This window comes from Dryobates pubescens, chromosome 32 (genome assembly GCF_014839835.1).
Source record: "Dryobates pubescens isolate bDryPub1 chromosome 32, bDryPub1.pri, whole genome shotgun sequence".
NCBI lineage: Eukaryota > Metazoa > Chordata > Aves > Piciformes > Picidae > Dryobates > Dryobates pubescens.
This window is the reverse complement of record NC_071643.1, coordinates 9093031-9119638: the sequence shown is the minus strand read 5'-3', so window position 1 is coordinate 9119638 and position 26608 is coordinate 9093031. Positions and strand designations below refer to the sequence as shown.

At 46.2% G+C, this 26608-nt stretch overlaps 1 protein-coding gene across 1 annotated transcript; it reads right to left on the bottom strand.

Moving 5' to 3' along the window:
- Positions 1-229: 229 nt before the first annotated feature.
- On the bottom strand, positions 230-6188 carry SCG2 (secretogranin II). The gene is made up of 2 exons (XM_054175614.1): positions 6149-6188; positions 230-2582 (listed from the first exon to the last, which is right to left on the bottom strand). The coding sequence occupies exon 2, from the start codon at positions 2566-2568 to the stop codon at positions 691-693; it is 1878 nt and encodes a 625-aa protein (XP_054031589.1). The 5' UTR covers positions 2569-2582; positions 6149-6188; the 3' UTR covers positions 230-690.
- Between the last annotated feature and the right edge of the window lie 20420 nt (positions 6189-26608).

Here is a 26608-nt window from a genome sequence, read left to right as displayed (position 1 = left end):
GAAGAGATAATTAATGTAGATAAGGCCCTGGCTGACCTTCAGCAAGCTCTTCAGGTACCCACCACTCTTACAGATGGTGTCAGCCCAGCCCAGGAACTCAGAAGTACGTGTGCTACCCACTTATTCTGTGGTAAACCAGAAGAGTTGGCTGTAGAAGCACAAACAGAAGCTTCTGGGTCAAATTAGCACGACTCTATCAACTGCCACAAAGAAACACAGGCTATTGTCCAGAAATAATTTATTCATCAACCGTAAAACACTGAATAGAAAAAGCCTTGTAAATAAAACTATATATATATAATGCTTTATATTCTTCTTTTATTCGATACTCCACAAAAAACCACTACAGACAGTAACAAAATAATCTTAAAAATCTCAACTGATTAACTGTCACTCCTCATGTATCATGGTTTTATTAACAATGCAAAGGTCATTTGCTGTACATATTATGGTTGTACTTGATTTCATTGAGTTGCTTCTCCAAACACTTGAAGCAATTTGCTGTTTGCTCCATAAGTTATGACATATAGAAGTATATCAATAAACAAGATAACAGCTCTGAGAAAGATATGCAGCCTGTTCAATGGTAAGTAGTCTACCAGAGGTTGTTTAGTGGGAGAGCAGGAAGAAATCACAACTGAATTGGGGTAGAAGTCAACACATTGAAGAGAAATAAGAGCCGGGGAACCATTACATGTTTTCCATTGCCCGTTTTGCGATGTGATCTCTTTCCAGCTCTGATTTCTCCTGTTTTAGATACTCCAGCACCTTTGCTAGCATATCCTCATCCAGGTACTGCCTGGTTTGTGTGTCATCACTCTCTCCAGCCATGGAGAGCCTTTTGCTGAGCGAAGCCAATTTTGAGGCCTCCTGTGGTCCCAGCTGACTTAGGTGCTCCCTGATGGCCTGCTCCAGGCGGTCATCTTCCTGCAGCTCGCTTTCAGAAGCTGGCACCGGGACTCGTTTCACTTGGTTTGTATTGACAATGTCAGGGTATTTTGCCAACACCTTTGCAAAGTAATCAGCTAGCTCTTCATCCTTCTCATCCAGCTTCTCGTAGTCCATTTGTCTCCTTTCCAAGTCATTCATCCAGGCAGCTTTAGGGAATGGGCGGCCCTTCAATCTTCTGGGAACGTAAGACAGTCTCGGCAAGTCATTTTCTTGATTAAGACGATTTAGTAGGTAGGAGGGATTCTGATCAGCTAAATTGTCAGTTCCCAGAAGACTGATGATATCTTCAAGATTGAGGTCTTCAGGTAGGTTTTCTGGGATAGAATTAAGAGGCTGCTTCACATAGCCATTTTTAGAGCTTATGCTGCTTTTAAATATATCACTCTGCCCTAGATTGTTGTCAGTGATCTCGTTGAGGTCTTCTGGGAATTCCACTTCCTGCTCGGCTTCCAACCTTTCGCTCTGAAGCTGCTTTCTTTCTCCAGCTTTCAACATGTCTATCAAATCCTCTGGAGGAATTTGTAAATTCCTTGAGATTTCGATCAGCTGAGCTATGGACTGAGGATCCAGCTGCTTATCCAAGAACGCGGCTGCTCTTTTTTCCTCAAGTTCTCCTCCAGTCCTTAATTTCCTGTTCCCAGCACTGCCCACCAGCCTCTTTAGGTAATAATTCATTAGCTTTGAAACATCCTCTGGGTCTTTGTTGTCTCTTCTTATTTCATCCTCAAGGAAGCTGAGTTTTCCTGATCGTTTCATTTCATCGTCGATTTCCTCTTCATGTTTATCGATTTCCTCTTTGCTGTCTTTTATCTCCTCCTGGGTTTGACTTTCCACTTTTTCCTCTATAGGATTCCAATCTTCTCCTCCAACCACATCTTCATAGGCAATGTTATTCACTTTGTAGACATCATCTTCATCATCCATATACAATTTCTGGTCCTCATCCAGCCTCTCTTTCTTATGGTTGCTTGACCCTGCCATCTTCCCCAGCTCCTGGAACACAGACTCCAGCGTGGCAAGGCTTTGGGGGGTATACTGCTCTTCCACTATCTCATTAGTGCGCTTGAAAGGATTGTCTCTTGAACCGTCTTCATAGTGCCCAAGAGGCATTTTGAGATATTTTTGCCACCTCTCAGGCCACTGGTACGCCTCGTAGTCATCTGTTACTCCAGCTGGAAAGTTGTTATCTGAGCCCAGACCGTAAGCTTTATTCTCCTTCGGGACAGATTTTGACTCTTTCTCAGCTTGCCGCAAGGCTTCCAGCATTACCTTGACCCACTGAGACTCGTCTTCAGTCAAAGAATCCTTTACATTTTCGGGTAGGTGAACCTGATCTTTGCTTTCTTTCTGTGGCAGGAGATAGGGGACACTTTGATAAGAGCTGTAATCAGGGCTGCTTTCTCCCTTGTTAGTTTGCTTGCGAAGATCTTCTATGTATTCCAGAGCTTTGATCATATCAGGATTTGGGAACCTCTGTAAGGTCTTCATCACATAGTCTGGATCTTTCTGAAGCAGCTGATGCTGCTGGAAGGAAGCTGCATCAACCCAAGAGATCAGAAGAAAGAAAAAGGTGAGAGTGCAGGCTGCTCTGAGCTGGAAAGCTTTTGTTTCTCCCATGTTTAAACTATTTCCTTGAAATGAAGAAGAGAAAAGAAGCAGTTAATATATGGAGACAAACTTGGGGAAGTAAGAAGCAAAACAGAGCATTATTTTAAATTGGAACTTAGAATTTAGATTAGACCTCAGGAAGAAATTCCCCATGAGAGTAGTGAGGCACTGGAACAGGTTGCCCAGAGAAGCTGTGAAGGCTCCAGTCCTGGAAGTGTTCAAAGCCAGGATGGATGGGACATTGAGCAACCCTATCTAGTAGAAGGTGTCCATGGCAGGGAGGTTGGAACTGGATGACCTTTAAGGTCCCTTCCAAGCCAAACCATTCTATGCTTCTGTGAAGAACACCATCAGTACTATGAATAATTATGGCAACCTCATATAATTCACACAAAGAAGCCATATATTTTAGTGGGAAAATGAGATCTTCTGAATCTTTCCAACAATTCCTCAGTTCACTGGAAACTTCTGGGTTTGTGCATTAGAAACTTCTTATCCCTGTCCTTGATGTACTCCATGGACATCCATTTTTCCAATGGGAGCACCAAAGTGAAAACCACAAATCTCACACAGCTCATGAGGTGCCCAGAGATGTCATCCCATTAACTGTCATATCCCTACAGTTAAATGACACTCAAAGCCTGAGTTTGTGAGACTGTTCCACAGGTCAGCTGATTTCGTGCCTTGTTAGCATCATTGAATGGTGCTAGACTGCAATGACATTGGAGAACATGGAATATAAAATGACTTGCCAGTTTCTTTCTGTTGTCACAGCTTATTGCTTCAGGTTTTGCTATTTAATTTGATTTGTATAATCTTTCCTATTATTTGTATTATAGGTGAATTTTAGTTCAGAGAGTCTAGGAGCAGACCATTTTCCTATGGGCAGTGATCCCCTATATGAAGGACAAGCTATAATTGATCCTGAGGCTGCTATAATATTTTAATGGCTGCTCTAAAACCCATCTCGGAAATGAGCTCAAGGAGGTTCTCAGAGGTGATTTCATTCATTCATTCACTTCAGCTGAAATTGAATCAGGTCCCAGGACAGGCAGAAACACGACCCTTGGCAACAGTAAGCTACATTAGTTAGAATAGATCAACAAAAGACCACGACTGCCCAGCTTACGCCAGCTGACAATGAACTCCAGAACAGAAGCAGAAGAAATAGTCCCCTGAATTCAGAACAATCAGGATGGAGCTGCACAAGCCCAGCCTTGTGTGGAGCTGAGTACCATCCACCCAATGAAGGGAAGATTTGCCGTCACCCATTGCCTAGGAGATGCTCAGGCACTGCTACGCTGGGGCGTAGCTGGGACTCTGTTCTGATTCACTTACAGTAACAAATAAATGAGAAAGAAATTACAAGGAGATAAACCACTTTGATTAATTGCCTTGTTCTGCTTCCTTTGGGTTTTTTAATCAGTTGAGATGCTGGTGATTCATGACAGAGGGCCAAAGCTATATGTACCACTGTTTACCCACTGCTGCAAGTAGAAAGTGAGCACAAACATGCTCACTTGTAGATTTCCTGCCCAGGTTTTTGTTCCTAACATGATGTGACTTAGCTAAATAATTAAAGCAGCATCAGTTAAGAGCTGCTTACTTCCCCTCAGGATACCTGGGCAAGCTACCAGCCATCACAGAAGACAATTCCCCCAAACATCTCTGCCTCCTCAAGCCTGGATACATCTGATTTCACAAAGGATTTGTTCAGAGCAACTGATGAGGAGGTCCCACCCTGCAGAGCTGAGTTTCCCCCAACACAAAGACAGCGCTTTGCTTTATTTTTTTGTCACAGAGAAGAGGCTAGAGGCTACAAAACAATGTATAACCCCACCCCCCAAAAAACCCAGCCCCACACTTTGCTGCTTATTGCAGCAAATAAATGAAATTAAGAGTTTCTCTTCTGGTTGTTAACAGAGTTGGTTTGATCAGTGCATGAGAAATGGTCCTTTCTGAGGGCTAGGGGAAGGGAGAATTCTTCCATCATTATCTGCCAGGCATCTCCTACTTATACTGCCCAGGAACTCAACCTGCTTCCCTGCACACGGTTGGGTATGTTGCAGACACTTCAAAGAGCTTCAGCATCCCCTTAAAATTGATCTGTGGGCAGCCAGGCAAATTTTGCTCATGTTCTATGGGATGCTGTTCACATGGGGCTTTCCTTTGCAGGAATAACAGGTTGTTGTCTCCTCTCAGCATATGTTGGGTGCTTTTTCTCTCTAGAATTAGTTTTCACTTTGAATTGAGTGGTTGGTGACACTTAAAAGCCCTGTCATAGAATCATAGACTTTGTTAGGCTTGGAAGGGACCTCATTTAGTTCCAACCCCTCTGCCATGGGCAGGGAGTCCTCACACTAGATCAGTCGAATGGATTTGGGGGTGATTTCATTGAAAGGCTTTTAGTTTAGCTCATAAAATCATGTCCTTAAACTGCTTGTGTTATCTGGGGTGAGAGGACTCCTCCCTTCCCAGCCTTTCAGCATTTTAATCCATATTTTGTGGAAAACAGGCTGTCTTTAGGATCTAGAGCAAAACATTCTATACTCTGCCTCTCAAAGAACAATACTGCCATAAATTGTCCTGTTGTTCAGCTAAAAGCAGTCTACAGATGGGTGACTGGGAAGCCAGCCCAGATGAGGCGCATCTTTTCCCCCCTATTAGCACCTAACAACCAGGAAAATCATCTTTTGGCCAACAAATGTGGAAGTTCCTATTTACAAAGCAAGGCAAACGAGTTTCCAGTTCCACACGTACAACAGCAATGAGGGCTGCCAGAAGTTCCCCATAAAACAGACACCAAAATCTCATTTCTGGGATGTTTCCATGGCAGCAGCAATTTTCTCTCTCGATCTCTCTCAGCAGCTGTCTCTGGTGTGAGGGCAATGTTTCCAGTGATCAGAACTCACAGGCTTTTTTAGAGGCGACTCCCTGACCTAAGAGTCTGTGAGGGGTTCTGACCATTTTCCATATGGAAAACCAAGAAATAAAGGAATAAAGAACTCTATCTTGTGCTCTCTCCCCACTGACTTTTGCAATAAATAGCATGAATGCAGTAAATTCGCCCTGGTTTTGAGCACATCTAACTCTTTACCCTGGGCAAGGGACTCAATACCTGAACAATGAGGTGAGGAGAGGGGGGAAAAATCCCCAACTGCAAGCAGTTCTGAATGGCTGTGAGGCACGGGTTTTTCGTGGTTATCTATGGACAAACCCATCTATATATCCCAGGAGCCAGGCAGGCTGCGTCTGCACTAAGAGAAACCTCCCGTCCTACCCTCCGAGGCAGCCGAACTGCCGTGACAAGACACAGCGACAAGGAGGGAAGCTCAGCATCCCCACCACTGTGATACTGTGATACTGTGATACCTCGGCCCCGCCGCAGCCCATATCCCCCTCCATCCCCCGCAGGCGTCCGGCTGCGCTGCCGGCGGGATGGTGGCCGCCGCTCTCCGTCCCATAGCGTTAATGTCACCGCAGCACCAGCCGCAGCCCCGCCAGCTTCTTGCCGCGACTCGCTGCTAACGTGCCCCGCCTCGGGTGGCAGCAGCGGTGTCCCCGAGCCCCCGACCCAGCCAGCCCCTACCTGTCCCGCCGCCGCCGCCGCCGCCGCCGCTCAGCACCGGACAGCGCCCGCCGCTTATAGCGCCCCAGCCGCGCCCGACGTCACCGCGCGGCCACGCCTCCCCGCCGAGCCGCGGCCCGGCCCGGCCCCGCCAGCGGGAGCGGGGAGGCAGGCACCGGGAGCCTGCGCCCCGCTTGGTCCCGCAGAAAACGGGTGGGGAGGGTGAAGGGGACAGGAAAGAAGGAGAACGCAAAAAAAAGGCACGAAAAGGAAAGAATAAAGGAAATAAAGGAAAGGGGGAAAGGGAAAATAAAGGAAACGGAGAAATAAAGAGACAAGAAAGGATTTTTTTAAAGGGGGAAAAAAGAAATTAAATAATAAATAAAAGGAAAAAAATTTAAATAAATTTACAAAAGAAGAGGGGGACAAGAAGAAAAGGGGGGACAAGAAGAAAGGGGGGAGACAAGAAGAAAGAGGGGGCAAAGAAGAGCAACAAAGTTGGCGAGGGGTTAGACACCAGAAGAAAAGGGAAAGAAAAATGAAAAAGAAAAAAATATAATAAAAAAAGGAAAATACAAAAAGAGAAAAAGGGGGGGGGGGGGGGGGGGGGGAAGAGGGGAAAAAACCAACAAACAAACAAAAACCCAAGGGGGAAAAAAAAAAAAGGAAAGGGGAGGGAGAGGAAAGGAAGACCAAAAAAAAAAAAAAGGTTTAGAGGAAAAAAGTTAAGAGGAAAAAAACAAGAAAAAGATAAAAGGAAAAAAGATAAAGGAATTTAAAGGAAGGGGGGGGGGGGAGAAAGAAACAGGAGCACCAGCTGGGGTCTGTGGGGCAGGAGCACAGTGCAGGTAATGTGAGCCACACCCCAAGGCAGACTGGATTTTCACAGCTCCTGGCTGCTGGGACTTTACCATTTAGTTTTAGATGCATTGAATGAGCTTTTGCAGCCCAGTTATAGCTTTGTGACAGGGGCAAGGGCAATCCACAGCTTCTTCATCAGATGTGTGAGGCCCAGATGCTCCAGAACTAGAGCATCCTGCTGAGGGTTCCAGAGCAACTACACTGTTCTGCTGAGAGCTCTGGGCCAACTAGAGCACCCTGTTGAGGATTCTAGACCAAATAGAGCATTCTGCTGAGGGCTCTGGACCACCTAGAGCACCCAGATGAGGGCTCTAGACTAACTAGAGCATCCTGCTGAGGGGTGGCTGCTCTGGGGACTGGTAGGGAGTGACACTGCTCCATCCCATGCCTGAGATAGTTGGACAAACTGGTGCATGTCATGAAAAAATAAGGCAGAAATATCTCCACCAAGGGCTTCAGTCCTACTCCCCTGAGCATGGATGGAGGCAGAGAATGGCAACAGAGCCACAGCACCACTGCCAGGCACCACTGGTGATGCCATTGCAGCTCCAACTCCCTTCTCAGCACCCTGGGTGCAGAATGGGCCTGGATCACCAGGATGAGTAAATACCACCGTGCTGTAAATCAGGCAGCATGAAATGAACACGGTGCTTCAGCTGCTGCTCTGGGGTTTAGCTCTTTCCTTCTGCCTTCTTTTCCTTCCAGAAATGTTCTTTGGCTTTTAAACAAGGACTCCTTTTCCCCCAGAATAAATCTTTCCTGACAATTTTGACCTTTTACAGCACAAAATACAAAAACCTGAGGATGAATGTACCTTCGGAACCAATAAATGTTACAAAGTGCAATTGTCAGGAGAACAGCGAGGTGGAAACAATTGCAGCCGTGCACACAGACAAAAGGCCTACCCTTGCTGCAGGTGTTCTTGTTGAAGCAGAGATCCAGAGGCTTCTCAAGTGGAGTTATGAGTAAAATAGACCAGATTTTGTGCCGAAATTCTCCATCAGCAGCTTTATTTAGGCTCAAGATACCATCCAAGATGCTCACTGTCATCACTGGACCCAGGAAGAAAAGAGCCAAAAGACCAGTTGTATTGGGACCCACAAGGGCATCCTCAAAGAAGGGGCACAAAAAAGGATCTCCTGCAGTAAGCACAAAGGAAGGTCTAAGTTGTCCCTGAGCAGCAGGAAATGTACTGCTGAAAACCAAAGCCCTGTCAGCATGGCTCTGAAGGCCCACAAACCACCAACTTCAGATGTTATTGCTGACACCCCTTAGTGGGTGGGGAAGGTCACAGAATCCCAGCATGGTGAGGGTAGGAAGGCACCTCTGGAGATCATCTAGTCCGGCACCCCTGCTGAAACAGGGTCACCCACAGCAGGTTCCCCAGGATTGCAATGCTCAGGTAAGTATGGAATCTCTCTAGAGGAGACTCCACAACCTCTCTGGGCACCCTAGTCCAATCTCCTGCACCCTTACAGGAAGAAGTTTCTCTCAATATTTAGGTGGAACCTCTCTGACAAGGAGATGCTGAGAGACCTGAGGCTGTTTAGCCTGCAGAAGAGTCGACCAATGCTGATAAATAGCTAAAAGGTGAGTGCCAAGAGGATGGGGCCAGACTCCTCTCAGTGGTGCCCACCAACAGGACAAGGGGCAACAGGTATAAACTGGAACCCAGAAGGTTCCATCTGAACAAGAGGAGAAATTCCTTCCTGTGAGGGTGCTGGAGCCCTGGACCAGGCTCTAGAGAGGTTCTAGAGTCTCCTACTCTTGAGATATTTCAAACCTGACTGGTCTTCAACTTAGGCAAGCTGCTGTGAGTGACCTGCTTTACCTGGGCAGTTGGACTAGATGATTCCCCAGAGGTTCTTTCCAACCATCACCATGCTGGGATTCTGTGGTTGATTGCACCCACACAGTCATTTATGCAGGCCTTTACTTTTTTGGTCATACTGAGTCTATGACATTCTCTTCCTCGGAATGAGTCATGCCACAGAAAATTTGATCTGCTCTGTCATTAGAAGTTCCATGGTATTTTGTACGAGTAAGATCAATCATGGCATCTCTGAATTTTAGGGAATTGCATCAGAACCAGCTCAATATCAAATGTTTAACCCCAGGAGCTCGGTAATCTGTTTTTTTCTGAGCACATTTTGACCACATTGCACCCAGCAGTCAGCAGCAAACCAAATGGTTTCTCTGAATGCCTGCCCTGTCACGTGCTCTACCGTATGTAGTTCTGCATCATGAGAAGCTGCAAGTTAATCAATCAACCCTGCATCTTGCACGTTGGCTTCAAAGCAAAGCTTCAGAGAGACTTCATTTCATAGAAGAAAGAGGGCATGGGGTGGATAGAGGAACTTCCTTACAAGCAGATGGAGGCAAGAGGACTCAAACCCACTGTATTAGAATCATAGAATTGTTTAGATTGGAAAGGATCTTTAAGATCACAAAGTCCAACCATGCTGTATCATACCCAGCTAGAAGACACCCCATCCATAAAGTCAATGGAGAAAGGAAAGTCAGACAACGTGTCCCCAGGACATAACAAGGTCTGACACGGGGCTTGTTGCTGTTGCCCTTGTGCCCAGTGCCTGGGACAGCACCAACACTGATGAGGGGACGGTGGCAAAACCCACCGCCACTGTTCAAGGACCACAGTATCCAAGCCAGACCTGCCTTCCACCACATGTACCCAGCTCGCATGAGAGGATAAAGCAATGGTGTTGCTGGTCCAACCAGCCCTGCAGGTGGCAAACTCTGCTGGCTCTTTCCTAACCCCCAAACTGATCTGTAGATGCTGCAGTTCAGCTCTAGCTCTCTGCTCCTCTAATTGGTGTCACTAAAGATCAGGTCTGCTTAAAAATAAAGCAGGGTCGAGTCAATATTGATTATTTCTCCTCCTTCTGTTTCCAGTGGCAACTGAAAATAATTTACACCTCACTACAAACTTGACTTTACTCACAGAGCAAGTGCCATGGTCACTTAAAATTCAGCCCATATCTGATGTGGGTATCTGCATTTCTTGTGTGCAATGAGAAGGGGGAGGTGTGCCCCCTTCAGAAACAGATCATCTGCCATCACAGATCCTCTTAAATGATTCTGATTTTAAACCAAATGAACTCTGCTTGTGCCCAGTGTTAGGCTCCTTACTTCGCATGCTCCAAAGATCAAATGTGTTTGTGTGTAAATGTTTTCATCCACTCTACATTTAGTACATAATAAATGGCTTGAATTTCATCACCAAGGCTGTAAGGGGAGGGGAAAATGTCACATTATAAGGCAAAGGAAGGGCTGAGCAGTTTGCAACCACAGTCCTTTAAATGCACGGGTGCCAAGGTGGCTGCAGATCACTGGGCTTTAGGCCACGCTGCAGTGAGACTGAGGAGGTTAAACGCCTGCCTGACCAACACAGCTCCACGAAGCTGTGCTACTCACTCCAAAGGGATTTTGCTAAGAATATCACCAAATAAAACCCCAAATCTTGACATTTACACAGTGTTTAACATTCAAAAGAAGAGTGGTCAGCAGGTTGATGGAAGGGATTCTGCCGTTCTGCTCTGCTTTGGTGACACCTCCCATGCAGTGAGGTGTCCAGCTCTGGACTGGAACTGTTAGAATGGGTCCAGAGGAGGGCAGAAGCACCTCTCCTGCGAAGACAGGCTGAGCGAGTTGGGGTTGTTCAGTCTGCAGAAGAGAAGGCACTTGGGAGATCTTCTAGGGGGCCCAGCCCAGAGCACAAACCCTCTGCTCATGGCAGGACGGGATCCATCAGCTCAGCTAGAGCTAGAGGAAGAGAGAATGTTCCACTGGAACAAGCGTGTAGAAGCAGCAGATGAATCAACAGGGAAAGAGTTTACTGTTGTACTTGTTCCAGTACAGCCTCCACAAGTTGAGTATCAGGACCAGGAATAGCAAAACACCAGCAGATTAGGGAATATATGTCTTCACATACAACCACCAACTTATTTTTATCTCCAGGCCTCCCCCACATACATACTCACATATTTTCTTCCGTGGAGTTTCAAGGCTCTTCACAAGCCTCTGACATCTGCTTACCAACATTTGGTGTAAAAATATCAATATCAGCTCAGCATAGCTGTTCCCAGTGCTACATTTACCAGCCAGGAAAGATCAAGAGCCTCCCGGGAGCTGGCTGGATCAAACTGTCAGGATTTCAGCACTGCCTTGCGTCAGACAGCAGGATTTAAAGTCAAAACACAGAGAGTTTGGGGAGGAAGACAATGCGAAGCCCTGAGTCATACCCTGCTGAGGGTGAGGAGAACAGATTAGTAGACAGCAAACATGAATGAAACTGAAGGGCTCATTTTAGTCATGTAGCTGCTTCTGAAACCCAAAATAGGATTTGTTTTTAGTCACTGAGCAGGAAAAGAGGGTTTCTTTGCCCCTTGCCAAGGAGAAGTTGAGAAAAGAGTTTTAATTAGCATGGGGCAGGCTCCCCTTTCCTTGACACCCCAAGGAGCTCAGCATCTCAGCGTTCAGGGAGGCTTTGCTGCTCACAAGCTGTTTTAACGATGAGTCACCCGGAAGACTTTTCATGACCTGGAGACTTCTAGCATCACTCAGATGCAGAAGATGCATCCAGCCCTTCAACTTTCCTTTGCCACAGTTGAGTAAAAAAAACCAAACCACAAAAAAGATGCCTGGTTATAAGCAGGTTGTATCTTACTGAGGAGCTTCACCTTCCCCACTGCTGGCTCATGGGAGAAGGAGAAAACACAAGCATGGCTTGGATAAACTGCACTGATTCACACAAAATCCCTGGAGATTATTTAACCAAAACCTCTGAGCAAGGGCTCAAAAAGCAACAGCAGAAAGATAAAACCATTTTGCCTCTGCTTTCCCGAGTGAGTACCACCTGGCTCCCCGGCTAGCGTGAGAGTCCCACCTGGGGCACCCGCCACACGAGTCAGCCCAAATTGACTTTCAGTGATGTTCTTGTGAGAGTACATAAAGGTTTTATATGAGAGTGGAAAAAAGTTAGCACCACAGTGATCTGTGCACACATTCGTGTGATTTTTCACTTAAAAAATCCCAGGTAGAAGTGATTTCACAACAGTGCCTATGGTTAGTTGCACTATTTAGTCCTTTGCTAAATCATTGCAGCAATTCTGCTCTGTAGGAACTTCACAATCACAGAATTGTCAGGGTTGGAAGGGACCTCAAGGATCATCCAGCTCCAACCCCCCTGCCACGGGCAGGGACACCTCACATTACATCAGGTTGCTCACAGCCACGTCCAGCCTGGCCTTAAAAACCTCCAGGGATGAGGCTTCTACCACCTCCCTGGGCAACCTGTGCCAGTGTCTCACCACCCTCATCGTGTAGAACAACTTAACATCCAATCTGAATCTGCCCACGTCTAGTTTTGCTCCATTTCCCCCACTCCTGTCATTACCTGACATCCTAAAAATTCCCTCACCAGCTTTCTTGTAGGCTCCCTCAAGATACTGGAAGGCCACAACAAGGTGCCCTCCAAGCCTTCTCTTCTCCAGACTGAACAATCCCAACTCAGCTTGTCTCCCTAGGAGAGTTGCTCCAGCCTCGATCTTGAGGCTAAGCCATTTCCATCCCTTACTTACATTAAAGCCTCATTAATTTTCACATTCATCACTCATAAACACAAAGCTCAGTAAATTTTGTATCTCCCTGTCTCTGGCAAACACTGTGTAAGAAGTCTTTCTGTCTCTGAGAATCCGACCTACCTGTGCATTACTTCATGTGAGCAAATGGTCTTCCCTCCCCAAGCCATGTGGGCAACAGGTGCTTTAGCAACCTGCTGAAGCTGGGAGGGCAAGAAGCCACATTCTGCTTTCCTCACTATGAAACAATTTTCTCTGCTAGTGTCATTAGTTTCATCAGTGCCATTACAGCCTTTTTGATGGCCATAGGTTTGTCCTTCTTTGCTTAGCATGTGTCTACCAAGGTTCCAACCCTTCTGCTACAGTAATTTATACAGATCTGGGTCAACTCCAAATTTAGCCTTTGGTCACAAATGTGACAAAAATAGAGACTCAGAGCAAGGCACAGAGCCAGGGTTAGCAAAATTTCCTTCTGGAGACAAGTTCTACCAAGATAAGGGTAGATTGATTTGGTAGCTTGTGTGGACAAGGCAGAATCACTTCACATCCTGCCCCTTTTAAAACATTTATGCTAAATTAAAAGGTAGTTCAGCACAAACATGAGCAATGCATCCAGATGAAAGCACACATTCATATGGTCCCATGTGGTTATAGCCATTAACACAGAACTACCATAGAACATCTGCCACATCAGCATTGATGTTTAGGGATGAATTGTACTGACTTTGAATTCAGGATATACAGCCAGGGAGAGCTGACTGGTTTCAACAGCAGCTTGGCCACTGTAGTGACTGCAGAACCAAGGCAAAAAGCAGATGAGATGCAGGTTAATCATTTACCTTCAGCCTTGCGCCAGCCTCCTGCAGCTCGTACAGTAGAGCAGAATTCCATCACGGCCCATTTATCAACTGGCAGAGACACTCCCTGGACAGGAAAGATTTAGTGCCCTCTCCCTGATGTGCAGGAGGCATATTCTGAGTGGCAAGAGACAGAGAAATCACGCAACATGCTCTGGGAGCAGCAAGCTACTGCCCTACATATGGGCACACGAACAAGCTACCACTCCATGCTGGAAACATGGGACGGGGTGGGCACAGCTGGAGACGTGGCACAACTTGCCATCCACTGAATCGATTAAGAGCTCTGTTAGCATGTATAATTTGTTTTGTTCTTATACTGAAAAAGTAACTTGGGCTAGAAAAAAGTGCTAGACAGGCTACTCCCTTCTCCAGCTAAAGTCACAATGTAAAGACACAATGAGCGGTGACATGGTTTACCCAAATAGGCTCCAATCTACATCACAAGTAGTAACACCTCTGCAAGCTGGAAGAACGTTTGCCTGGACCACCAAACTGTTTTAGATAGCAGTGCTGCACCTCTCTCTCAGCTATCAGAGCCCTGATACAATAGAACAACAGGAAATGGCCTCAAGTAGCACCAGGGGAAGTTCAGGTTGGACGTTAGGATCAATTTCTTCCTCAAAAGAGATATCAAGCGCTGGAACAGGCTGCTCAGGGCAGTGGTGGAAGGATTTTAATCCCTGGAGGGAATAAAAAGATATGTAGATGTAATGCTGAGGGATATGGTTTAGTGGTGACCTGGCAGTGCTGGGTTAATAGTTGAATTTGATGATCTTTAAGATCTCTCCCAACCAAAATGATTTTATGTTCTATGACTGGCAAGTAAAATCCGCGTTGCCAGGAGAAACCGCTGCAATTCTCCCTGAGGGCAAATACTCTCTGTCTGATGCACCTTACTGGGAAGTGCCTGAGAAGGGCTGAGGGGCCCTAAGGCTGCTGCTTTGCTCTTCTTTCAAACGCTTGGCCAGCCCACCCAGCCACCCACCAGCTGACTTGTATGGAAACCCGCTCCAGGCTGAGACACCACCAACAGATGTGTGCCTGCCTCCTGACTGCCTTTTTATTCAGGTAACAAGAAAGTTGGGGAAGGGAAAAACACTCTGAGGGAAAGCAGCTCACACACTATCTTGTCTGAATATTAGTTCAAGCAGCTTATGGCTGCAGGCATCTCGCTGAACAGTTCCAGCTTAACCACAAGATAGGAGTGTCTGATGTTGAGAGTTCTTTTTTTCCTTTTCCCTGCCTCAGAATGAAAGAAATGAGCAAAAAAAATTGGCTACATGTTGATGAGTAGATGGAAAGCACAGGTTCTGTCCCAGCACAGATAAAATATATGGGCTCTGCTATGAAATATTAAACAGAAGCTGTTTTTCCAATCAAATGAAATGTACTGAAAACAAACCATTTGTATCCAGGGATCCCTGCAGGCAACAGAAGGCTCATTGTGAAGAGAGCTGCTTGAGAGCTGGGCTGATAATCCAGATTCAATAGGATCCCAATCTGAAAGTAAACAGATGCATTATCATACCTCACCCCAAACCTGCAGCATCTTAGCTCTGGAAATTTTCTGCCAGATGCATTCAGAAATCAAGCTTGAACTCTACAGATACTGCTGGTCCTGGCAGCCAGATCCACAGGCTGGGTTGTGGTAAGTGTCCTTTCCTAGCATGATGGGATGGAGTTACTGGCTTCCATTTGCAAATGTAAGCTGTGTCCTTCAAGGGCTCAGTGACCACCTTCCAAAACAAAGACAGGTACACTGTCATTTGTATCTGCCTGCATTCAGTGTGATGCTGGATCCCATGGAAGTGTTCACACAAAATAAATTGCTTGAAAATCAAGGCCAAAGTGATGCATTCATTGCAGTTGTTTAAAATCAGGTCACAAAGCACCACAATGAATTACTGTCAGCCTTACCTGGAGCGTGGTTTGCATCTGCTCCTGCACACAGGTGAGGCCAACAGGGAGTTGTTTGGTTGCCTGTGGTTTTCCACTAGCGCATCACAAAGCTGAATCAAAAGGCCAGACGCTGGAGATCTTGTCTGAAGAAGTAAATGGCTTACTGGTCCATGCAGGGAGGTTTTTACCATCTGCTGCAGATGCAATATTGATGAGGTACTCCCTCTGAAATAACCGCTTCATGTTATAATAACATGAAAACCAACCAAACACAACCTCTCTGGGTCAGTGTCACTTGCCTGACATCAGGAAGGCATAAACATAAATGTTTGTTGAAGTGGCACCTTCTCAGCTTCTCCTGACAGGCTGTTTGTTGCCTGTTGCAGTGCACATACAGTGTGTTTCACACAGCATCATCCTGCTGCTTGGCTTCTCCCTCAGCCTGCGGCTGCAGAGCCTGTCCCGCCTGAGTGGCTGTTTGTACAAGCTTCTGCTAGCTGGTTTTCACCCGGGCACACAAAGGCCCTCACCTCTGCTGATTCCTCACCCTCTGGCAGATGAAAAGCTGTACATTGGTGGATGAAAGGCTGGACATGAGCCTGCAACATGTGTTTCCAGCCCAGAAGCCAACTGTATCCTGGGCTGCATCCAAAGCAGCATGGGCAGCAGGTCAAGGTAGGGGACTCTGTCCTCTGCTGTGCTCTAGTGAGACCCTACCTGGAGTGCTGTGTCAAGCTCTGGAGTCCTTGGCACAGGGGAGACATGGACCTGTTAGAGCAGTCCAGAAGGAGGGGTCACAAAAATGATCAGAACACTGGAACACCTCTGCTGTGAGGACGGGCTGAGAGAGTCAGGGTTGTTCAGCCTGGAGAAGAAGAGGCTCTGAAGAAACCTTATTGTGGCCTTTCAGATCTTAAAGGAGACCTCTAAGAAAGATGGCCACAGACTTTTTAGCAGGGCCTGTTGTGACAAGACAAAGGGTAAACTAAAAGAGGGAAGATTCAGACCAGATAGAAGGAAGAATTTTTTTATGCTGAGGGTGGTGAAACTCTGGCACAGGTTGCCCAGAGGTGGTAGAAGCCCCATCCCTGGGACCATTCCAGTTCAGGTGGTGTGGGGCTCTGAGAAACCTGATGATTTATTTGAAGTCCTTCCTGACTGCAGGGGTGGTTGACTAGATGACCTTCAAAGGTCCCTTCCAGCCCAAACCATTCTATGACTCTGTGATTCTCTCTTCCACAAGGACCCCAGTGGCTGGTGGGTACAGGCTTAGTCTGGTGCAGAGCCAATCCTTCCTGAGCTTCTGTGGAGGAGGTTTCTTTCTCCGTGATGGACATCTCCTCTCAGTACATATTTTGTTGAATGGAGATATTCTGTAGAGACCAGGGAGAAATAGGAAGGAAGAATTTTAATACAGGAGAAATTGGGAAGCAAAGGAAACAGTTCAGCTGCCAGGGATGCAGCTGGAAGGTGTGAGAGCCAGCACAGCTGAGCAGATGTATGCTCCTCCGGAGAGCACGACCAGAGGCTCTGAACTGGGAAGAGCAGATGGTGCAGGAGCTTAGGCAGGAATATTTGGTCTGTCTTTCAGGGTTTGTGCCATAGAGGAGGGACCAAAGGGTAATTAGGCTGATCAACAGTGATATTAAAATTATGAAATGAGGCTTATGATAAAAGAGAAATCTTAAGGAAAAGGATGAAATGAGAAGTGTAACAGAGCAAATCCCAGCACAATGAACCTGCAGGGAAGCAGAAATACTGAACCTGCTCCCAAAAGTAAATCCATGCATACAACTGCCATTGTGTTCCCTGATTTTAATCCACCAAACACACATATATGAATTACAGCCATTTATTTGCTTTACATCATTAATAAAACACTAGAATTGAGTGACACTCTCATTCCTTGTCAGCAACCAACACAGACATGAACACAGTACAGAAGAAGAGAGCACAGCAAATCTGTTTGCATGAGGCTCTGAGCTCACAATATGCATGGAGCATGGCCATCCCTGTGACAAGATCATCTTGAAAGGTCCATGTGAGTTTGGAAACTACTGTTTCAGGGATCAGCCTCCACACCCTGTGACTTGCCAGACCTGTCATTCACCTGGGAGAGCAAATCATGAGAAATGGGTTCTCTGAGCAGCTAACAGGCAACCCGCAGCATGGAGCTCATTTGCATAAAAGAGTCATTGTCATTTCACACATGCAGCTCTCTGGCAGTCAAAACCTCACAGCAGATCATTCAGGGACTGAGGGAAAGAAATTAAATCAGTTGCTTACTACAAATAACTCATCCAGTTGTATCTGATGAGGCCCTGCATCGTCAGTGGACACTGTCAGTGCGCTGAGCTGTGACCTGTAGTCAGGATCCCAAGACATAAAACCCATCCTAAGAAACATGCTTTGCTATGACATGCTGCTGCAAATGGGCCAGGAAAATCCAATTGCTCACATGAGAAAGAGGGGAAAAGCACTCCCAAACTAAAGGCAATGCTTCTCAGATGGAATTAGGTGCTCCAGGTTTCAGGAAGTACTCTGAATATCTTTAAATGGGAGACTTTTAGTTTCAATTGACCATCACTGTCTGCAGTCAAATACATTTTCAGTCACATATTTCCTGGGCCTCTTCTGATATTTCTCAATAACAATTACATCTCTTACCTGCAGCCAACCCCCTCTTCACCATTTAGCATTTGTTATATCTGTACTTCCCTGGATCTCTGGGATTCTGTAGTATTTTCTCCCTCTTGATACTACAGAAATTAGACAGAAGGAAAACATTCAGCCCTTACCTCTACAATTCTATGAATGTTTCCAGGGATGGGGCATCACTCAAGTCCAAATAGCAGGTTTGAGAGCAAGGCTGGCCATGGGGGTTAGCAGGACAACCAAGAGCATGTTTTCCGCCATCGACATGGCTTTCCTGCAGGGACTTGAGCAGATCACTTTTACTGCAGAGCACATTCATTTCCCTGCCCACCACAGCATTAAGCATTCAGGACTGGGAGGCTCCTTTAGTATAAAAAATGCCATAAAAATTTCAGTAGATCTTGTGGGAGAGTCAGAAGAGAAACAACTCAGAGGACAGAAAACTGCTTTAAATACACCACAACAATGAGAAATGTGACAGCACAGCCCCTGTTCTGCACCTGGAAACAGCTTTCCATGGTTTTATGCAGAAGCTAACTGTAGAAATTCCTGTTCTATCGTATCATGGATGAAGGTTCATCCTAGCTCTGAAGCAGTATGAATTTAAAGCTCTGAAGCACTGTGAAGCACAGGCAAGCAATTTGAAATATGGCACTTTACAGTCTAACTAAATAACCTCTGATAAATCTCATAGCACAAGCTATGCCTTTGATAGCTACTCCATTACATTAGAATGGTGGGGACAAAAAAGACCTGGTTCAGCTGTGCAGAGCTGACTGTCTCTCTCCTGGTACAGTTAAGGCATCAGTGTGGTAATGAGCATTAAGAAATCTGTCATGTGGATGGAAAGAACATACTCCTGAGGGCTCTCCGCTGACAGTGAACAGAGGAGCAGCCTCACCTGGCATCCCAGATCCACTCGCCCCAGAGAACGCTTCACTGTGCAGCCCTCCCACTTTGGGTACAGTCAGCAGGCTACTTTTTACACTAATTAAAGGATGCTAAAATGAGATCAGCTGCTCTTTATTGCCTGTCTCACAGTTTGGGTTTGCAGCTGTGTTCAAGCACAGCAAGGAGTGGCCAAATATTAACTAAGAACGAGTGGGGGGAAAAGGAAAAATCAATAACTTGTAGATCAGTTACCTTTTATGTCCCAGGTGCAGCGAGCAGAATTTCATGTGCCACTTCTTCATTCCCAGTTCACACGGACCTAGTGGATATCTGCAGGTCCCAGATTTCCCCTCTCCCAAAATTAATGAGAGATTGAGAGAGTTTGATCCCTGTGGGCAAGCACAGGGCGGGTATTTGTCAAGCAGCAGCTCCAGCATGCTGCAAACGGCAATGTGGATGCTGGACTAGAACTGACTTACATCCACTCCACCTGGTCCCAGCACATCCTCAGGTCCTAGTATCTGCCTCGCTCATAGAATCATAGAATCAGTAAGGTTGGAAGAGACCTCAAAGATCATCAAGTCCAACCTGTCACCCAAGACCTCATGACTACTGAACCACGGCTCCAAGTGCCACATCCAGTCCCCTCTTGAACACCTCCAGGGATGGGGACTCCACCACCTCCCTGGGCAGCCCCAGGGTACCTGACCTTTCTCCCCCCACCATAATCCTTCTCTGGTGCAACAGGGAAGGGAGCAAGGGAAAAGAAGGTCCCTCTACAAAGAGCTATGACTTCACAGAAGGTCTAAGCCCAGGTACCTGATATGCTCCTGAGGGATATACCAGGAGCATATATATATGTCCCTGAGGGATACACCACAGAAGCTGCTTAGTCCCTGGATCATGTTCACCCTGAAACCCACATACCCCATAATGATGCATCATTTGCTATGACATTTCAGTACCAAAGTAAGTTGCAGTCTCTCTGAAGCACAGACTCTCCTCCAGAGACACAACCACACAGCCCTTCATAATTATAAGCTGCACACAAGGTCTGTCAGAAAGGTAGGAAAAAAAAAATCACAAACATTTCCCTGATGGCAACCAGATTAATCCACACTTATGGCTTTGCTATGACCTTTCTGCCCACAAAAATCCTGGTTTAGGATTTTTTTTCCTCTTAGAAACACATTATTAATCACAGCATCACAGAGTATCAGGTTGAAAGGGACCTCAAGGATGGTCCAGGTTTTCCTTGGGAAAAGTGCAGTTTAGATGAGATGGCTCAGCACCACATCCACATGTCTCTAAAGTCTCTTCAGGGATGGGGATTCCACCACTGCCCTGGGCAGCCTATTCCACAGCTTGCCAATCCTTCCAGGGAAGACATTTCTCTCAATGTCCAACTTAACCCTTCTCTGTCACTTGTTACCTGGGAGAAGAGGCCAACACCCACCTTGTTCCAAACTCCTTTCAGGGAGTTGTAGAAAGCAAGAAGGTCTCCCCTTAACCTCTTTTTCTCCAGGCTGAACCACCCCAGTTCCCCCAAGCTGCTCCTCATGAGACTTGTGCTGTAGACCCTTCACCAGCTTCGTTGCCCTTCTCTGAACACCTCAATGTCCTTGGAGTGAGTGGCCCAAAACTGAACACAGTATTTGAAGTGTGGCCTCACCAGTGACAGGTACGAGGGGACAATCACTGCCCTAAATCACTTTCCCAGGCTGGTCTCTGCCCAGAAACAAAGCTGGAAGCACAAGCAGAGGATTCTTTCCTCTTAACCAAGCTACTCTGCATGATGAATGCATGCCAGGAGAGGTACAGAGCTGACACTTGCTGTCCCTGCAGAGAGACATGCCAGCTAGCACAGTGCAAGAGAAATGGGTTTCCTCTGAGAGGTGCCAAGAGAAATCATGCTTCAGGCAAGCCAAATCCATCCATCCTAGTGAAATGCCACATCATCCCCCTTCACAGGCTCCATCTCCTGACTGACAGCAGCAAAAGAACCCAGCCCAGATATCAATGACACAAGTTTCCTTTTGCTGCTGGTGAGTTAAGAAAGGGTGTTCAAAACAGCAGTAAATCATCTGCCTGACAATCCAGCAGGATCTGCACTGGGCTGTGCCTCTGTTACAGTATTAATCTCCCCTGAGATCTTTCTGTGGCATAGAGACTCAGATGAGACGTGGTAGCACACAGTCAGCTTGTTTATCACACGGGCTGCTCTCTGGAGCCCAAACTCCTAGATGCATCAGGAGCGGACAAACGAAAACAAGATCTCCAGCAGCTTCTGTATGTGCCTGATAGGAACACAGAATGTTGCTGAATAATGAGAAATTAAGAAATACAGGGACACATTCAGATGTAAAATCATTTCAGTTGGAAAAGGCCCTTTAAGATCATCAATCCAACAGTTATCTAATTCTGCTAAGTCTGGTGCCAAACCACGTCCCTCGGCACACCTCTGTCTCTTTTGAGCAGTTCCAGGAATGGCGATTCGATCGCTTCCTTTGTAAGCCTATTCCAGTGCTTGAGAGCCCTTTCAGTAAAGAAGTTCATTCTAATATCCTATCTAAACCTCCCCTGGTGTACCTTGAGGCCCTTTCCTCTCGTCCTAGTACTTGTTATAGGAAGAAAAGATTGACCCCCACCTCTCTCCAGCCTCCTTTTAGGGAGCTGTAAAGAGCAAGAAGGTCTCTCCAAGCCTCAGAAGAAACCTGGCCACTCCTCAAAAAAACCTGTTCACATAACAGTGCTTTGGCTGGAAGAGAGCTTTAGGATCATCAGGTCCCACCATACTTCAGGTCCAATCATATATAGAGAGAGGAAGAAGGAGAGAGGGAAGGAAAGAGGCGGAGAGAGGGAAGGGGAGAGGCGGAGGGAGAGAGAAATGTCATAGGAAAGGTTGTGTTCACAGCAAGTTGTCACCTGGAGTAATCCTAACAGAGTCCCAACCCTGCAAACACAATGTTTCTAGTTCAGATGATTTTTTTCTACTGATGATGGCAGAGACACAAAGATGCTGAGGATGATGCTGCACAGAGATTCACGTGTACACAGCAGCTGGTCTCAACAGCCCCAACCTACTCTCAAGCTACCAGAATTGAGGGCTGATAGTTACAGAAACTAATTGCTGCTGCTGCCAGAACACTGCAAGGAGGAGAGGTGAAAGCCAGAGTGTTTCTTGCTCCAGGGGAATTCTTGCTTTTATTAACAGCTAATTTCACAAGGAGAGGCCGTTGCAATTTAAGATCCTCTGTCTGTGCCCTAACCTCTGTTCCCAGGGAGGTTTTTTCCACTGCTGCAGCCGAAACCCACATTGCTCCGTCACAGTTATTAAGCAGCACGCTGAACACTAGACAGCCAGCCTTGTGGAAAGAATGCCTCACAGGGCATCTCTAAAACCATAGGTCTGGGCTCATCTTGCTGCAGGCTGGAGTGTGACAGACTTCTCAGGCTGCTTCCAAAAGATGGCAAAGCAGAGCAGTTCAGCCTAGCCAAGGGGACATTTAAGAGGTTCAATAAGTGACCCACAAGACGTGCTCCTCTTGCCCCGATTGCAGATGGCCAGACTGACTTCATGTCCAATGTCAAGACAGCTCAAGTTGGATGAGCACCATCCAAAGTGATCATGCTTGAAAAATCATAGAATCATAGGAAAGCTTTGGTTGGAAGAGACCTTTAAGATCAATTCCAACCATTAAACCAACCCTTGCAGGTCACAGCTAAACCATGTCCTTCAGCACCACATCTACACAGCTTTTATATCCCTCTAGGGATGGTGAGGGGTTCAATGCATCTCCCTGGGCATCCTGTTCCAGTGTCTGACAACGTTTTCAGTGAAGAAAGTGTTCCTAATGTCCAACCTAAACATCCCCTGGCATGACCTGAGGCCACTTCCTCTTATCCTCTTGCTTTTTCCTCGGGAGAAGAGACTGACCCCCACCCTACTCTGATCTTTCAGGGACTTGTAGAGAGTGAGAAGGCCTTCTCTCAGCCTCCTTTCCTCCAAGCCAAACAACCCCAGTTCCCTCATCCGTGCCTCACAAGATTTTTTTCTCCAGACACTTCACCAGTTTTGTTGCCCCTCAAAGGACCTGCCCCAGCATCTCATCTCAGTATCCTTCTTGTAGTGAGGAGCCCAAAACTGAACCCAGGATTCAAGGTGTGGCCTCACCAGTGCTGAGTGCAGGTGGACAATCACTGCCCCAGTCCTGCAGAAATCTATTAGCCCAAGTGCTGGTATCAGTAACGCTGTATGGAACATTTCCCCACTGTGGTACCTGTAAAAGGGTGACACCAGATAAACTCACACACACTCACCACACTGTCACATTCCTGCTGATCAGCTCTTGTGGAATCTTAGGTATCTTTCAGAGAACAGTGAAATTCTGCAGCCCATTGACCTCAGTTATTAATTCCATTTCTAAGTAAAGACTGAACTGGCCTGTTGCATTGGAAGGAGATGAGAGGTGAGGAACTTCCCTAACTACCATTGCTATCAAACCCTGCTTTAAGGCACGCTGTGCAAGAGCAATGTCAATACAGCCTTTAAAACTTGACATTCTAGAAATACTTGAGCTCACCTGAAGAGATATCAGCAGTAACATTAGCCAACAGCATCCCAAAATTATTAGTAATCACTTCTTACTCCATCTTTACTGTAATTACATGATCCTCCCTTTGCAATAATTGGATGTCATCCTATGGAAGAATGACTCTAGATTAAGCAGTCTCCTTCAGGGACAAATGGGAAGATTAAAGTGGCCCTCATTTACTATTCATGATGAACAAATCAATACATCTAGTTGCTAAAGGAATGAGAGCAGTTTCTTCATATTCAATTGTTGTCCACAAAGATGCACAAATATTAGACAGTGCTGGGAAAGGGTTAATCATCCTCCATGAGTCGCTAAGCAACAGGATCCTGCTCTTATGGCATGTTTTGCCAGCCAGACCTGTGGCAATGATGCAGCCTTTCTGTTTCTTAACCAGAGAGCTTGTTGAAAACTTCTGTAGGAACAGCAAACCCCATGGAAAGCTTCGATGCAGCTCCTGAGAGTGATTTGCTTTCAAATTGCTTTGGTACATTTAATTTTCTGTTCCAAAGCATAGACTGTATTCCAATGTGGCTTTAATGATGGGAAAGAGGGCTAACTAAAGTGCAGCTATATATTTACAACCAGACAAAGAAGTCCTAATCTTCAATGTCCCACCACTAGGTCACTCCATGGTGTGTCTCAAATACAACCAATAAAAGCAAACTTAAGAGTGCAGAGATTCAGAAGCCAGGTTCAGGCTTTGGGGATGGTCCTTTCTCCCTCCCAGAAGGCAGAAGCATTCCCGAAGGGGAAGGAGAGATGCAAGGAGTGTACAGACAACCATGGGCAGCTGCGCTGGAGGTACAGCCCAAACCACTTCAAAACTACATCAATTATCAGGGGATACTGAGGATCAGTAACCCACAAATCCATCTTGGTTATTGGTGTTTATCTGACCACATATCTCTCACAAACATTGCAATCAGAAGAGAAGGACATATCATGTGAAGAGCAGGGCCAAACAACAGGGATTTCAATATCCACGAGCTCTGGGGAAATACATTTCCAACCTCTGAAAGTTAATTTTCAGGGGCTTGCTTGTGCAATGACCTTGGGACCATTTGAATGTGTCACATGAACATCAAGATGACTGTGGACAGAGCACAGGTGAATCAGGCATAAGGCTTGCTCAGCTTTGGGTGTTTAGTCTAACTATGTGTTGCCACCACTTGCCAGCAAAAGCTACTAATCAGATTTCATGGAGACAGGTTTTGCTTTGTTCCCTCCCAGTTTCTCAGCTGTCTCACATAACAAATGTACTGACAGTAATATTCTGAGGTACTCAGGTCAAGATCCTTGCTTGACTGGTCACTTGGACTTGGCATTTGCCTTACAAGTCTGATGGTATTTGAAAGCCAGATCTGGGTTCTGGTCTGCTCTGGAAACAAGCTATAAAACAGAACCTCATATGTTGAATGCCTTAGAAGTCCTTCAACGTGTGGTTCAGTCCTTCTCCTGTACACCTTTAAGCTAGGCATTCAAACATGTTCTGAATCTCTATTTCAACATAGTTCATGGTGCTGTGGAGGGTACAAATTCCCATGTCTTTAAGTGTCTCTTTCCACATCTAAAGTTAGGCACTGTTCAAGCTTGCCCAGGGAGGTGGTAGAAGCCCAAGAATTGGAATCATTCCAGGTTAGGTTTGGGCTCTGAGCACTCTGATCCAGTTGAAGATGTCCCTGCTGACTGCATGGGAGTTGAAACTGGATTATCTTTAAGGTGTTTTCAATCCAAACCATTCTATGATAAACCACCAAGTGCCCAAGAATCCATTCAGATTCTTCCAGGTGGTTCTTAGCAATGAGAATGGACAGTGACTCAGTGACCCAGGAGAGGAAATGAGTCACAAAGCACCTCTGGTTACCGAGTTCAAGAGCCAGGGCCTCTAAACACCCAAGTGATTGGATTACATTTCTGTTGTGTTTTCTGAAGAGAGATAATGAGCTAGAGTTGGAGGGGATAGCTCCTAATACCACCCTTGGAAGGGCAGAGCTGTTCACACATTGACAAGGCTCCTGTTTCACTCCAGGGTCAATACCTGCATCAGTGATGATCACTGCTAAAGCCACACAGTTCCTTAAAACTATAGAAACCAGAGCTGAAATGAGCCTCTGGAGGTCACAGAATTACAGAGTCATTGGGGTTGAAGGAGATCTTTCAGATCATCAGCTTCAATCATTAACCCAGCACTGCTGGCTCACTACTAACACTGTTCCTCAGCACCACGTCTACAGGTCTTTAAAACCCCTCTCAGGCTGGTGACTCCTCTCCAAGGCCTGTTCCAGGCCTTGACAAACCTTTTGGGCAAGAAATTGTTGCTCATATCGAACCTAAACCTCCCCTGGACCAACTTGAGGCTGTTTCCTCTTGTTCTATGGCTTGTTGCTTGGGAGAAGAGACTGAACACCACCTTGCTCCAACCTCTTTTCAAGCAGCTGTAGAGAATGAGGTCTCCTCAGAGCCTCTTTTTCTCCAGGCTGAACAACCTCAGTTCCCTCAGCCACTCCTCCCTCCTGCACAACATTATCTGAAGTAATTAATTAATTAAACTCAATTATGTCTTTGGGGGCAGGGAAAGCACACAGACATCCTGAAACCCAGGAAATCTCAAATAAAGCTCTCTTGCATAAGGCATGTAGGTCACCTTCCCCCCGCCACGTATGTTTTAATACAGGCAGATGAGAATCTGGGGCACAGTCATTCCCTATATCCTGAAAAATAACCACAAGCAGAAAATGGCAACTGCCTGCATTTACTTGGGAGCAGTAAATTAGTCTCCCTGCATGCAAGTAATCCAGCCACCCTCTTCTCAAGTTCATTATCCATGTTGCTCAGGTTTTAGCATCCAGATCAGCACTGGTTTAGCTCACATTTCCACAGAACCCACCAGAACCTCACTCTGCTCCAGGAGACAGCTCAGAATATATGAAGCTCTACTTGTGCAGTTACTTCCACTCATCTTCCACTGAGAACCTTCCCCAGGAGAGACTGGGATAACCTGTCACCTGCCACCTCAGCTTAGCTTAAAAGATCGCTATTGAAGGTGGAGATAACAGTGCTGACTGATTTTGGGGGATAAAGAAACAGCCATTTTATTCAGCAGCTCTAAATTTTCTT

What these genes read in the sequence shown, in the direction of transcription:
- SCG2 (XM_054175614.1), bottom strand. Translation starts at nt 2,568, where the DNA reads ATGGGAGAAACAAAAGCTTTCCAGCTCAGAGCAGCCTGCACTCTCACC.